Genomic DNA, 14,785 nt, shown 5'->3' with positions numbered 1-14,785 from the left:
AATGTATTATCTTTTCAGCTAGATTTTAAATTCCTTATAAGTCAGCCATCGTTGCAAGATACCTTAAACATCTTCATATTCTTTACCATGTGTGACTGATTGGAATAGTAGTTCTCTGCCTGGGCTATGCATGGGAAATACCTGCATTTAAAATAACTTTTTAAAAAAGACAAATGTCGGGGCCTTCATTGGGATCATAATGTGCATTTCATTTTGTGCTCTATTTTACTTAACATTGTGACAGGAGCATGACCCTATATCCTTATATATTTCTTGATTACATACCTTTTTTCTTTCCATAGTTGTTTTATTTGAATTAGGGTTCATATAAGGTCCATATACTGTGTTTGACTGTTTTGTCTCTTATCTCTTTAATTCTATAACATTTCCGTCCCCCCCTTCTTTAATTTGGTGATAAAAAATACATCTAACATAAAATTTGCCATCTTAATTGTTGTTTAGTGTACAATTCAGTGGCATTAATTACATTGTGTTGTGTAACTATCAGCACTATTTCCAAAACTTTTTCATCACTCCAAATAGAAACACTTTAACCATTATGCAATAATTCCCATTCCCTCCCTGCCCCCAGCCCCTGGGTAACCTCTAATCTGCTTTTTGTGTCTGTGAGTTTATCTGTTCTAGATATTTCAAATAGTAGAATCGTACAGTATTGGTCCTTTTATGTCTGGCTTATTTCACTTAGCATAATGTTTTCAAGGTTCATCCATATGTATCAGAACTTCATTCCTTTTTATGGCTGAATAATATTCCACTGTATGTACAGACATATATACACACCTCATCCTGTTTTTCCATTCATCATCTGTTGATGGGCACTTGCATTGTGTCCGCCTTTTGGCTTTTGTGTATAAAGCTGCTGTGGACATTGGCATACAAGGATCTGTTTGAGTTCCTGATTTCAGTTCTTTTGGGTATCTACCTAAGAATGGAATTGCTGGGTCGTCTGGTAATTCCATATTTAACTTTTTGAGGAACTGCCAAGCTACGCATTTTATTTTATAGTGCGATATTTTTACCTGACGTTGTGACATGATCATGACCCTGTATCCATAAATATTATTTAACTACATAATTTTTAATGACTGGATAGTAGTCCAGTTATAGTTGTTGATGAACTATCATTTATTTACTGAAGTCCTATATTGGACATTTAACAGATGTTCAGTACCTATTTTAATAAGTCTGCAAAAAAATCAATTTTTGTGTTTGTTTTAAAATAGATTACTGGAAACAGAATCACTGGTTAAAGTATGTGAACATTTTAAAGACTTGAAGCATCTTTCCAAATTGTCATTAAGAAAGATTGGTTCTGGGAATTCCCTGGCTGTCCAGTGGTTAGGACTCTGTGCTTTCATTGCTGAGGGCGTGGGTTTGATCCCTGGTCGGGAAACTAAGAGCCTGTAAGGCAAGAGGCATAACCAAAAAAAAAAAAAGAAAGGTTGGGTCCATTTGCATATCCTCCAGTAGCATATGAGAATACTGATTTTCCTTCTCCAAATCTAGGAATTAGGTTGAACCATGTGAAATTATTAATATTCAATCATTTTGACCATAAAACAACAATTTGTTGAACAACTTAATATTATTAAATATATATGTATATATTTATTTGGTTGCTCCAGGTCTTAGTTGTGGCAGCAGGCTCCTTAGTTGCAGCTCCAGAGCTCCTTAGTTATAGCTTGCCAGCTCCTTAGTTGCGGCATGCATGTGGAATCTAATTCCCTGCCCAGGGATTGAACCTGGACCCCCTGCATTGGGAGCTCGGAGTCTTATCTGCTGCACCACCAGGGAAGTCCCAATATTATTACTTTTTAAAATCAGTATTTTCATTGGTAAAAATAGCACTTTTTAATATTACTGTTTATGTAATTACTAATAAAATGAACAATTTTTTTATACATTCACTGGCCATTTATATTCTGTGAAATACTTAGTCATGCTTTTTTGTTATTTGTATGTTTCTGTTTTTGTTATTAATTTTAAGAGCTCTCTATACTAGGCTTACTAACCTTTTATATGTTGCAGTATTTTCTGAAGTTTATGATATTTTTGATATATAGAAGTTTAAAATTTTTATTTGGCCAAAGGCTTTTGCAGATTTCTTGACACCTGTGAATGATGTACCTGCCAAGCCCTCTTTTTGGAGTATTGCATTGTTTGAGTATTACTATTATTCAGTTCTCTCTCTCTTTTTTTTTAATTAAAAAAAAAAACAGTTGGTGTTATACTTCAGATTTTAAAATACTTTATTTCATTGAGTCCAAGCAGTCATCAGTTGTTAAAACACATCATTATTTGATGTGCCACTAAAAGAAAAAATAAGATGCTCTTTACACTGTGACACACCAGTGGTTATGATACATCTTGATTTCAGAAATGTTAAAATACAAAAACAAAAATTCTTTGAATTGATGAAAATATCATGCTTTCATAAATCCCGACAGTCACTGTTCATCCCATCGGCACTTGCCTCAAACAGTAAGTAGTCTTTGAAGTTTTAAAGCCAGTGGAACCCATTCTTTGAGCGGGTTTCTTATCCATTATAATTTGAGTATTCGTGGACACATAGGACCTCAGGGTTTGTAGGAAACCTGGAGATCATCTAGTCCAAATCCAAGTGACAGATTCCCTCTACAGCATCCCTGCCAGATGGCTCCCTAACTTTTCATGCTGAATGGTGGGAAATGTTTTGGGGCTTAATTTTAGTTCACTGTCCTAACCAAAGGTGGGCTGATCACTTAGTGTGCTCAGATGCAAGCTTCCTGCTAACTTAACTTTGTGGGTGTCCTGTCAAAGAGAAGCTAACGCAGAATCTGGGCCTGGTTCTGACCAGTAGGGAGCAGTATTGTGCCTTCAGAGAGCAGCCGTGCTCTTAAGTCCCTGAGGTTGCTGTGGTAACCTTTCTGGAGGGATGAATTTTCTCTGGATCAGAAAAGGGTAGACTCAGCTACTCACTGCTCAGCTATTTACTGCCTTTGATTTCTTTGGAGAACTTCTAAGAGAAGGCATCTGTGCTCTCTACACAGCAGCAGTTATATTCTGCCCAGGCTCTGCTTTTCTGTCATTTTACAAGGAGGGAGGATCACTCGTGGTGCATTCTTACCAGCTGAAGATGCTCTGTGATGTAAGAAGGTTGACTCGGCACTCTCTGTAGCCTGAATGGTATTGCTGCCATGCTAGTGCTTTGGTGAGTTATTCACTCAGAGAAGGATGAGAGTAGAAGTAGGATATTTTACAGATGTGGTCTTGGAGCACTGCTTCTGAATAAACATATTTTCAGCATGTTGAATTGTCAGAGTTGTCCCCTGGCTGCTAAAGAATTTCTGCTTATGTGCGAAATCCTTTACACTTGATGAATAGCGTGATCTTCCAGTCCGTGTCTGCTGCCCCTGTTATTGGAATGGGTTTTTTTTCCCCCTCCTACTGCAGGTTATGGGTGAAGATATCGTCCCAGAAAAAATAAGAGACGAGGTTCACACAGAGGTGAAGTGTGTTGGCCCTGCAGCCCTGACTGCCTTGGTGATTGCGTCTTCGAAAGAATTTGAAGACAAGTGGTTCAGAAAGATTAAAGACCACTTCTGTCCCTTTGAAAATCAGTTCCATACAGAGATACAGATCTTGGTTTAGTGGTTTCTTTAAAAACAAAGCAAAACATCTTGTACTGTATTACTTGTCCTAGTTTACTTCAGACAGAATCCACTGCTAATCATGGAATATACTGAATTAAAAATGATTATTTATGTTTTATAAAAATGGCTTTTCTCCCAGATTATTTCTACTTTGTTCAGTTTCTTGGTTTTTTGTTTTTTTCTTTTTTTTTTTAAATGAATTTATTTATTATTTATTGGCTGCATTGGGCCTTTGTTGCTGTGCCCACGCTTTCTCTAGTTGTGGAGAGCAGGGGCTACTCTTCATTGTGGTGTGCAGGCTTCTCATTGCGGTGGCTTCTCTTGTTGCAGAGCACAGGCTCTAGGCACGTGGGCTTCAGTAGTTGTGGCACAGGCGCTCAGTAGTTGTGCCACACGGGCTTAGTTGCTCTGAGGCATGTGGAATCTTCCCGGACCAGGGCTGGAACCCGTGTCCCCTGCATTGGTAGGTGGATTCTTAACCGATGTGCCACCAGGGAAGTCCTTTTGTTTTCTTTTTAGATTTTTGTCATTCAAAATTATTTTGTTGTTATGTGAGACCTACTGCCCCTTTAGAAGATATCTGTTGGGAAAGTATATAAAAGAGACTTTTAGTATATAAGTGTATAAAAGTATATAAAAGACTTTTTATAGTCTTTTAGAAACAGTTACTGTATTATAATCAGCAGTGTAAGTATCCACATTGTTTAGGTAAATTCATCAGGAATGACCCCGAATGCTGCAGTGTGATAGTAAACCATCTCCAGGAAGGGTGTGTCGAGGTCTGTGAAGGCTCTGAGACTTACCACACCTGTCAGCCTGCGCATTAACCTGCCAGTGTCATAGGTGCTGCAGGAGACTTGATTACTCGTGGCCCAGGGAACAGGATAAGCTTCAACATATTTGGATCAGTTCCTTTGCCTCCAGGTCCCAAGGCAGGTGACACATATGGGCCCAAATGAATGAGTGCACATGCAGTGGGATGCGTTATAGGAGAGGAACCCTGAGCTTAGGAGATGCAGATCCTTTATAACAAGCAGTAAGCGGGCCTGCCCTGCGCTCCAGGGGAGAACACGCTCTCTTTTTTTTAAGGCTATTTGCTTTGCAAGCATCGTTGAGAAGATAGTCTGGAATGATGGGCCCTAGTCTGGAATGATGGGCCCTAAGTGCCTTGCTCACAAGATGTACAGAAACACGAGACCCGTGGAGCTCTGTCTCAGGTGATTATCCTCTCCTTTAAGCCACAAATTATAATCAGCATAACATCATCTTCAACTACAAAAGGCTTACTTGAACTATCTGGGATGAAAGAGCTCCCTTATGAGAAGAGGAATGTAGTAATAGACCAAAAGCTTCATCAAATGTTGTCCTGCACAGCGTTTAATTTTATTTTTCTCAGCAGAGGGAAGAGAATTCCAGCCTTGGGCAGAAAGGTGAAGTCATCAGGATTTCCCATCCATTTCACCAGCTCACTTCTCCCTTTCCCAGCCGCCTTCCCAAAACAGACAAAGGTCTGGTTTTGTTTATAGTTTGAGACTCCTTTAATGTGAGTAAGTGAGAACATGACTAGCAATTGCAGGTTTAGTCATTTATCGCTAATGTGAAACAAAAGACTTTGTATGTTTATCAGACATTTCAAATTTAGGAACCATTAAAAAGCATGGAAATCCCTCGACTGCACCCCATTGTCCCCCATCCCTCATTGAGTCATTAACAGTCATGTACTGACGTCCTGTTATGGGACAGGCGTTGTGTGGTTGCCATGGAGACACTGGTTTCCGTGGAGTTTATGGTCTAGTTGTGGGTGGCCCGCAGGATAGAGCCCAGAGAGAACGTGGTTGCCAAGCCCTTCACAACACAGCCTTTGGTTCCCAGGGGCTTCTCATCTTTCCCTGCTCCCCCCTTCGAATGTTCCCTGCTTGTCACCGTTAGGCTTTCAGGCAGGCAACTCAGCCCGGAACTTCTCCCCACCCATCCCCTTCATGTGGCTAGTTGGTATTCAGCTCACAGGTCAACACCTGGTTTCAGCTTGCAGCAGTCTTGATCCCCAAGTGGTGGTAGGTTTCACACTGTCCTCCTTCCCTACTTTTAAACCCCCATATTAACCCTTATTATGCTGTCTTGTCATTGCCTGTTTGTTTTCTATGAGAAAATTTAAACTTTGCAGAATCAGGGACTAGGACTGTCTTGTTCATATTTGTATCCTGAGGGCAGAACACCTAGCATCTCACCAAATGTTTGTTGAAAAGAATCTCTGGATTAATCAGCCTCCATCTTACTTTGCACAAAAGGTTAATACCCCAAAGGTCTGACAGTGATGAGGCAATCCACTCAGATACACTGCCACTTCTCTTTCTGTAGCTAAAAACCCTTCCTCCTGTTCACCTCAGCCTTCTGGAAAAAGCCACCTGCCCTTTTCTCTCCTAGCTTCTCTAGGCTTCCCATCTCATCCTAGTCCCCTTCTAACTTTGCCCAGACTTTTAGCTTGCAGCCCTCTGGCTTTCCTCCCAGACCCGCTGTCGACACTCCTGAACCACCGCGCGGACTCCATGGATCTGCCCACACCCTCACCCCCTACCCACCTGAGTTTCCATACACGTGAGAACCTAGCCTCCTGTACCCCCAGTGCCCCGGCTGTAACACAGGGCGGGAAAGGGCAACCCAGGAAGACTGGGCACCTCTGGGTGTCATCATACACAAGTCAACTTGATCATCTCCAGCATAGATGGTGAAGGTAATTAATTGAGCTATGATTATGCTACAGAAAAATCTCAGGCCTGCCTACTGACCCCACCCTCTTGTTAATGAATGAATCACTCAGAAAGTGAGCAGATGTGAAGCACAGAGGTTTCTGTCTGCACTCCAGTGAGCGGGGTGGGACCCAAGGGCAGTTCTTGCCTCTCGTGACTCAAATGGCCTGTCTTCAATGTTTTCTCCCAAGTGGTGGGGGGTCCATGCCCAGAATTTGAGCTGGTGAGAGTCCTTTGTCTTTTATACTCTTACACCCCTGTGATCTTACACTGTAGCCGAAGGGATCTAATAAAAATAAAGATTGCTCTCAGAGTCCTTCAGTAATTTCCCAAATCCTGAGGCTTGGGAGGCCCCATGTGGTCTGGCCCTGGCCCACGTCATCCCAGCTCACTCTGGTTTTTTTCTTGTGTCTTTGAATTCTGCAAGTGTCCCCCCACCCAAGCCCTATGCCCATCCAGTTACCTCTACTTGGAACATTCCTCCCTGCGATTCCCCAACACTGCCATAAACTTGTTCTTCTACAGATCCCAGCTCAGAGGTCACTCTCAGACAAGATGTTTCTGACTCCAGGTTTGCTCAGGTCCGCTGTTTAAATGTTGTCAGAGCGCCTGCCTTTTTATACCCCCCCCCCCCCCGCCTGCAAGGTGTGTAATGGAATTATAATCGGACATTCATTGTATGAATCCTCCTTGCTAGATCATAAGCTCCAGGACTGTGTCTCTGGTTTGCCTCTCATGCTGGAGCTCAGCTTCCTGGACACACCGTGACTTTGCCCAGTGCTGCCTTCCGGGAGCCCCAGGCCCTTGCAGAGATGGCCTGAAGCCTGGTGAGCCAGCAGTGCGTACCTACAGAGCTCCGCGGCCAGCACCTCAGGCGCCCCTGCCTGCCTGTAAGGTACCACATTTGGACAAAGATGTGCTTCATTTTAGGAAAACCTGGGGTAGAAATCTCTATGAAGCAAATCCAAGGTGGCTGTTTACAAAAACGATGCTTTTTAAATAGCAGCTTTCTAGTGCTTTTGAGATTTCATCTATAAAAGTAACAATCGTTTATACACTACTTTCCAGGGTCTTAATCATGAAAACAAACAAGCAAACAAAAACCAGAGAGGATTATACAAAAGAATCCAAAGCTCAAGAAACAATGGTCCTGATGAGGGGCAGCCTAGAGCGGCTCCAACCCTGTCTTCTTGATCAACGTGTGTCCCCCAGGAGGCTTTGCTAACGCGGTCAGACAAACAGGAGAGGCATTTGTCTGCTTGGGGTTCACCGTTCCTTATCCTTTTCTCCCTCCTCGGCACAGAGTGACGTTGTCACCTAAAACTTTGATGTTGTGTCTGCTCAGCCCTTGAGCTGAGGACCACCCTGCCCCCCATCTCTGGGATCTCTGGGATCTCTGGGTACCTGGCAGCCATGTTTGTCCTCAATGACCCTAGTAATGAGAGAGAGGAAGAAGAGTTTACCTGACCTAAGCTGGACCAATCAGAATCTCCCCTAGAGATTTATAAATGAAAGAGTCTTCTCATATGTCTGAAACTGGGTCAAAATCTGGGGGTGGCTCTGTTCTGCCAGTTGGACTGGGGAATAGAGCAGGTCTGCAGAAAGAGAATGAAGAAGATGCCCAGAAAGGAGCATCCCTGCTCTGCTGCTTCCTGATTCCAGGCCCTTCCTGTTCTCTAGGCCCAGCTATGGTCTTGGCTGAGGCCTCCAGGAAACACCTGGAGTGTGGCAGGCAGAATAGTGGCCCCCAAAGATGTCCTAATCCCCAAGGATGTCCTGAACCGTGAATATGTTATGTTACAATGCAAAGGGGAATTAAGGTTGCTTATCAGCTGACCTTAAAATAGAGCGTATTATCCAGGTGAGCTCTGTGTAGTCATTGAGATCTTAACAAATAGAAGATGGAGTGTATTAGGGCTCTCCAGAGAAACAGACCATATATATGTATGTATAGGAGATATAGGAATTAGCTCAAGTGGTTATGGAGGCCAAGAAGTGCCACCAACTGTCTTCTGCAAGCTGGAGAACCAGGGAAGGCAGTGATATCATTCAGTTCAAGTCTGAAGGCCTGAAAATTGAGGGGCTGATTGGTACAAGTCTTGATCTGAGTGCAAAAGCCCGAGAACCAGGAGTGCTGATGTCCAAGGGCAGAAGATAGATGTCCCAGCTCAAGCAGAGAGAGCAAATTCATCCTTCCTCTCCCTTTTTGTTTTATTCAAGCCTTCGACAAGTGGATGATTCCCACACGCACTGGGGAGCGTGATCATTACTTAATTCACCAGCTCACATGCTAATCTCTTCCAGAAACTCTCAAGACACACCCACAATAATGTTTTACCAGTTATCTGGGCGTCCCTTAGCCAACCAAGTTGACACATAAAATTAACCATCACACGGAGGCAGAAGGAGTGGGTCAGGGTCAGAGAGATGCTGTGCTGCTACTCTGAAGATGGAGGAAGAGGCCCTGAGCCAAGGAATGCAGGCAGCTTGTAGAAGTTAGAAAAGGCAAGGAAACAAATTCTCTCCTAGGGTGTGGGGGAAGGAACATAGCCCTGCTGATACCTTAATTTTAGCCCAGTGAAACCCACGTGGGAGTTCTGAACTAGAGAACTATAAGGTGATACATTTGTGTTGTTTTATGCCAGGATGTTTGTGGTCATTTGTTATAGCAGCAGTAGAAAACCAAGTATATAAAGTAGCCTACCCATAAATTAAGATTGCTTGAGCTAGTTTTAGTTTCTGTTACTTGCAACCAAAGAATCCTGATATGGACCACTTGGGTCCTTTCAGTCTTGGTTTTAGAATAAGACATTGTGCCTCAGAAGGCTATTTCTTTCTTTTTTGTGTATGTGTTTTATGTTTTTAATGATTTTTGGCTTATTTTTAATTTAATTTTATTTTTTATTTATTTGCTGCATTGGGTCTTCATTGCTGCGCGGGCTTTCTGTAGTTGCGGAGAGAGGGGCCTATTCTTCGTTGTGGTGCACGGGCTTCTTATTGCTGTGGCTTATCTTGTTGCAGAGCATGGGCTCTAGGTGCACGGGCTTCTGTAGTTGTAGCTTGCGGGCTCTAGAGCACAGGCTCAGTGGTTGTGGTGCATGGGCTTAGCTGCTCTGTGGCATGTGGGATCTTCCCAGAACAGGGCTTGAACCTGTGACCCCTGCTTTGGCAGGTGGATTCTTAACCAGTGTGTCACCAGAGAGGCCCAGAAGGCTATTTCTTTTATAAATGACATTCCTTTGTGAAACCTGGATAGAGCATCGTATCAAAGACGCAACACCTACTTTCAAGGAGCTTCCATTTCTAGTAGACATAATAGGACATCCACATAAGTTGCAAATAATAAGGGTCAGAAGGGAGGACTGGACAGTGCTGAAGTGCAAGGGGGGGGGGGGCATTGAAGAAGTTTCATGAAGGCGGTAGCATCCAAGTTGGACCTGGGGAGGGGGTGGCTTATAGCAGGCCTGCGAGGTTTCTCAGCTGAGGGATGAGAGAGCAGCCAAGGCCTGGAGGATGTGAAGGCTGGTCGCCCAGGTTAGCAGGCGTGAAGAGATGTGGTGGGTGACGAGGCTGGGCCAGTAAACTGGCGTCAAAGGATGGTCGATCATGAGAGTCTGATAGGCAGCTTGACTTGGCGTGGGGCAAATAGTGAGCTGTGGAAATTCTCTGAGCAGGGGAATGGCTGGTTTAGGGTCGTGCTTTAAACTGATAAATCTGATTTTACTTTCCACATGTTAAATCATCTTTCAGCTTTGTGCAATATGTGTTTTCTGGGTCTAGAAGATACGAGCACTAACATGGAGGTGGACTCAAGTCACCGAGATGTCCCAGCGCCTTGGGGAATTCACACCGCTGATGAGTTTGGTACCCTGAACAGCTTCCCATTACACCTAGACAAAGCCAAACCCTCGCAGCTTTGCCCGCTGCCCCTCCTGCCTTGTGCACGGTTGACTCCTCCTCACTTTCAGGTCTCATTGTCTCCTCACTAGGCCTTTCCGCCTCCTTCTCCTGGGAACCCAGCAAACCACCGATGAGGAAACTGCAAACACTGGAGGCAGAGAGGCTCTTGGCGCTGTCACATAAGCTCTCTGGGAACTGGGGCACAGCTGTTTCCACCCACATGGGCTGCCCAGCCCCTGGCATATTGGGGGGAGGGGTCCAGCGAGTGATTACATACATGAATTCAGGCCCTTTAGGAGTGGAAGCCAGGGCTGGCCTCCCAGGATGGGGTAGAATCGTTCAGTGAGGGAACTCTGAACTGGGAGCTGCTTCGTACCGTGCTCACAGGGAGGGCTCACAAAGCAGCAGTGTTGGGTGCGCCCCTCACAGCAGCTGCTCTGGGAGGACAGCACATGTATGGGTGTTTGGGAGGGAAGTTGGAAAGCCAGCTCCGGGGCCCTTCTGCTTTAGGGCCGCTGTTCTGAAGAGCAGCCCCCAGAAGCAGGCTCTGGCTCTGCCGGTAGAGAGGTGCACTTTGTATAAAGAAGTGCCCTCTCCTGAGGCCCAGCTGCGATGATACGGCTGTCTGCTGTCCTGCAGCAGGGAGGGGAGTGCGCGGAGGCGGAGGGCAAGCAGCGGGCCTGGGATGGATGGATGGATGGTTGGATGGATGGTTGGATGGTTGGATGGATGGATGGATGGATGTACAGAGCCGGGCCCCTCTGGGCACATGAGCCGACGTGGGAGGCCTGCCTGTTGTGGCTGGGTTGTGTCCTCCCGAAAGTCACATGTTGAAGCTCTAACCCAGTACCTCAGAACATGACCGTATTTGGAGATAAGACTTTTAAACTCCTGGTCACTAAAATCTGTATTAGTCAGGATTCTTCAGAGAAACAGAACCAATAGGATGTGTGTATCTATATCTATAGCTCTGTCTGCATCTCTGTGTCTATACTATCTGTATCCATATCTACATATCTATGGAGAGATTTGTTAGGAGGAATTGGCTCACACAATTACGGAAACTGACAAGTCCCAAGACCTGCAGGTTGTCACCAAGTTGAAGATCCAGGAGAGCCAGCGGTGTAGTTCCAATACCAGCAGACTCAAGCCCCAGGAAGAGCCAGTGTTTCAGTTTCAGTCTGATGGCAGGAAAAACTTATGTCCCATTTCAAAGGCAGGAGGACTTCTCTCTCACCTGGAGGAGAGTCAGCCTTTTTGTTGTTTTCAGGTCTTCAGCTGATTGAGTGAGGCCCACCCACATTCACAAGGGCCATCTGCCTTACTTATGCTACCAATTTAAATGTTTATCTCATCCCAAAACAGCCCCACAGATACACCCAGAATAACGTTTGGGCAAATACATGGGCACCCCTATGGGACAGTCAAGTTGACACATAAAATGAACCATCACAAGTCCACGCCTTGTCAACTCCATCTGCTTAAATTCATAATCCAATTTGACTGGTATCCTTATAAGGAAAAGAAATTTGGACACACAAAACAAGACACCAGGGATGTATGTGGACAGAGGAAAAACTTTGTAAGCACATGGCAAGAGGATGGCCATCTGCAAGCCAAGGACAGACCTCAGGAGAAACCAGTCCTGCCAACACCTTGATCTTGGACTTCCAGCCTCCAGAACTATGAGAATATAAATGTCTGCTGTTTAAGCCACCCAGTCCGTGGTATTCTGTTATGGCAGCCCCGGCAAATAAATACACTCTCTTCTGAACAAGGGCGCTTCCCATCCCCCGAGAGGACTTCCTTTCTCATTTCTTTTTCTCTCAGATGCTTTCTGTGCTTATGACCTTTTGCTATGGACTGCATGTTTGTGTGCTCCCAAAATTCACGTGTTGAAACATAATCGTCAAGGTGATAGTGTTAGGAGGCGGGGCCTTTGGGAGGTGATTAAGTCGTGAGCATGGAGGCTTCATCATTAGGATTAGTTCTCTTACAAGTGAGGCCCCAGAGAGCTAGCTTGTCCCTTCCACCATGTGAGGATACAGTGAAAAGGTGTCCACCTGCAAATCAGGAAGAAAGCCTTCCCCAGAACCCAGCCATGCTGGCACCCTGATCTCGGAGTCCCAGCCTCCAGAACTGTGAAAAATAAACGTCTGTGGTTTATAAGCCACCCAGTCTTTGGTATTTTGTCATAGCAGCCGAAACGGACAGGTCCTCACCATTTCTGAGAAGTCAAGGGAGTGGCCTGGCTTGTGGTCTTCAAGGACACCGGGAAAATGAGGGTCAGAGAGTATGGGGGTTCCTCACTAGCAACCATTTCAGTGGGAGGGTCTAGAAAACTCTGTTCTCAAAGCCCAGCCCACCCGCCTAGAGGCTGTCTGTGTGACTGCCTGACACGGTGAGTGGGCAGTGGAGGAAGGTGGCCTTGGCAACCACACTTACGAGAGCTGGATTCCGGCCTCTTCTCACCCTTGGCCTTTTGCAGACACTGCAACCTCCCGCTGCGGCCGCCTCCTCTGGGCCTCTGTGTCCACTCAGCCTGGCGCGGCGTTGTGTGGACACCCTCACTCACCACACCCTGCAGAGGAGTGGAGGATGGCGCCCCTGGGGAGGCAGCGTGTCTATCTCAATGGAAATCACAGTGAACAACCAGGAAAAGGAAGTCGTTCATACGCGTATGGGTGTCTGCAATATTTACATTCTCTGATAACAGTTTTCCTGACACACATATGCTCTTCAGGAGGAAGCTGAGAAAGTGAGTGACAGTTTATCTGCATCGAACAGCTTCTTGGACCGAGTCCAGAAAATGAAGCATGTGAAGATGCGGCTCTGGCACTTCTAGGCAAGGCCCGCAGGGCCAGCAGAGTAAAGGCAGGGAGCCCAGGTCAAGGTGAGGGGGAGTACAGGTCATCCTGGGGTGTCTGGATGTTTGACGCCCTCAGGAGCAAACCTCCTTGACCAATCAGTTAGCATCCATTGTGTCCGGGACCATCCGAGGGGGGCCTGCAAAGATGCCCTTGGCCTCTTACAATACAGATAGGGAGATAAAAGCTCAGTATCTGTTGAGGACTACATGAGTGCCACAGATAATTTCTAGGAGAGGGAGGCCTGGGGGGTAGGCGTGATCATTCCAATCAGCACCCCAGTCAGAGAGTAATATGATCCCTGATCCCTGGTTTGGGGACTGTTTCCACCATGTCCCCCCACCTGAACATGACCATCATACAATTACTTTAATCTCTCATGTTCTTTTTTTTTTTACCTTTTTTTTTTTTTGGCTCCATCATGCGGCTTGTGGGATTTTAGTTCCCTGACCAGGGATTGAACCCGGGCCCTCAGAGTGGTTAGCACAGTGTCCTAACCACTGGGCCACCAGGGATATTCCCATTCCCTCATGTTCTTCATGGTGGTGGTTCACATGGGTGTCGCCCCCGCTGACTCTGGCGTTCTCCGGGAAGATGTGAGTCTGGGTCTCTCTGCCTGTTGCTGAACTGTGTCTGGCACATGGTGGGTGCTCCACTGCTGTCATTGGATTTCACACTGTAGGAGAGACTCTGTACATCTGAGGATGGCCCCCAGCAAGCAGGCCTGCCGAGGCAGGTGCAGGTGTGAGTCCCGCCTGGAGCAGAATTAAAGCTGGGGCAAGACTGAGTTTGGGAGGATTAGAAACTTGGGTAAGGACTTGCTTTGGATTTCAGCCACTCCCTTGCCAGGTGTGTAAAACCCACCTAATCCCATGGTGGAAATGGTGTCTTGGGACAAGGACCCAAGACTGGGGACCCTGGGGAGTCCAGTTCCACAAACAAATGGCCCAGCCTCACATCAGTGGGTCCCGAGATTGTATCAGTCAGGCTAGGCTGGATCATGGTGCAGTAAGAAACAGCCCCAAATCTCAGTGGCTTAAACAGCAAAAGTTTATTTCTTGCTCATCTTACTTATCCTGTGCTGGTCAGTGGGGTAGGCATGTCCTGCTTTGTAGTCAGTTAGGAACCTGGGCTGGTGGAAAGGGCTCCATCATGAGATACGGTGACCTGCACCCAGGCACTGAAAAGCCTGGAAGTGATCCTCAACACTTCTGCTCACATTCCACTGGCCGAAGTAAACCACTCCTAACTTCCCAGCCGGTGGGGGTCACAAGGAAGTGACAGGGTGCTCAGAGGAGGAAAAATAGTACTCGCGAACCCCTAAGACGACTGCAGAGGGGAAACTGGCTGGTGGAGAGGAATTGGGAGGAGAAGGGCTTATTCCAGCTAGAGGACCCCTCCTCACCCATACTGAGCCAGATGCCAAGAGCAGAGCCTGCCTTTGGAGCTCTTGGCACCCCAGCAAGCTTTCCCTTCCGGAAGCTTTCTCATCAGTCTGCAAAATCCAGCTTAGGACACTCCGCAGCCCTGGTCATTCTAACTTCATCACGGCGGTCAGCAGGAAAACGGCAGCATCAGGACCGGGGTTTAAAAAAACCTTCAGGAACCAAAGGGCTTT

General features: G+C 46.0%; 1 protein-coding gene across 9 annotated transcripts in view; it reads left to right on the top strand.

Moving 5' to 3' along the window:
- The window catches only part of C5H8orf76 (chromosome 5 C8orf76 homolog), a 28,950-nt gene extending 16,444 nt beyond the window's left edge, over positions 1-12,506 (top strand). Inside the window, exons 6-7 of one of the 9 annotated variants that reach the window (XR_009053944.1) lie at positions 4,743-4,870; positions 5,050-5,087. Coding sequence is in view for 7 of the 9 variants with exons in the window: in XM_057736586.1 (XP_057592569.1) it covers positions 3,454-3,651 (198 nt within the window). In the remaining 2 variants the exon portion in view is untranslated. The other 8 variants (XR_009053945.1, XM_057736588.1, XM_057736590.1 and 5 more) reach the window with 8 other exon arrangements.
- The last annotated feature ends 2,279 nt before the right edge of the window (positions 12,507-14,785 follow it).

The sequence above is a fragment of the Hippopotamus amphibius genome, chromosome 5 (genome assembly GCF_030028045.1).
Source record: "Hippopotamus amphibius kiboko isolate mHipAmp2 chromosome 5, mHipAmp2.hap2, whole genome shotgun sequence".
NCBI classification, from domain to species: domain Eukaryota; kingdom Metazoa; phylum Chordata; class Mammalia; order Artiodactyla; family Hippopotamidae; genus Hippopotamus; species Hippopotamus amphibius.
The sequence above is the reverse complement of the archived record's forward strand: the minus strand, read 5'-3'. Positions and strand labels throughout refer to the sequence as shown.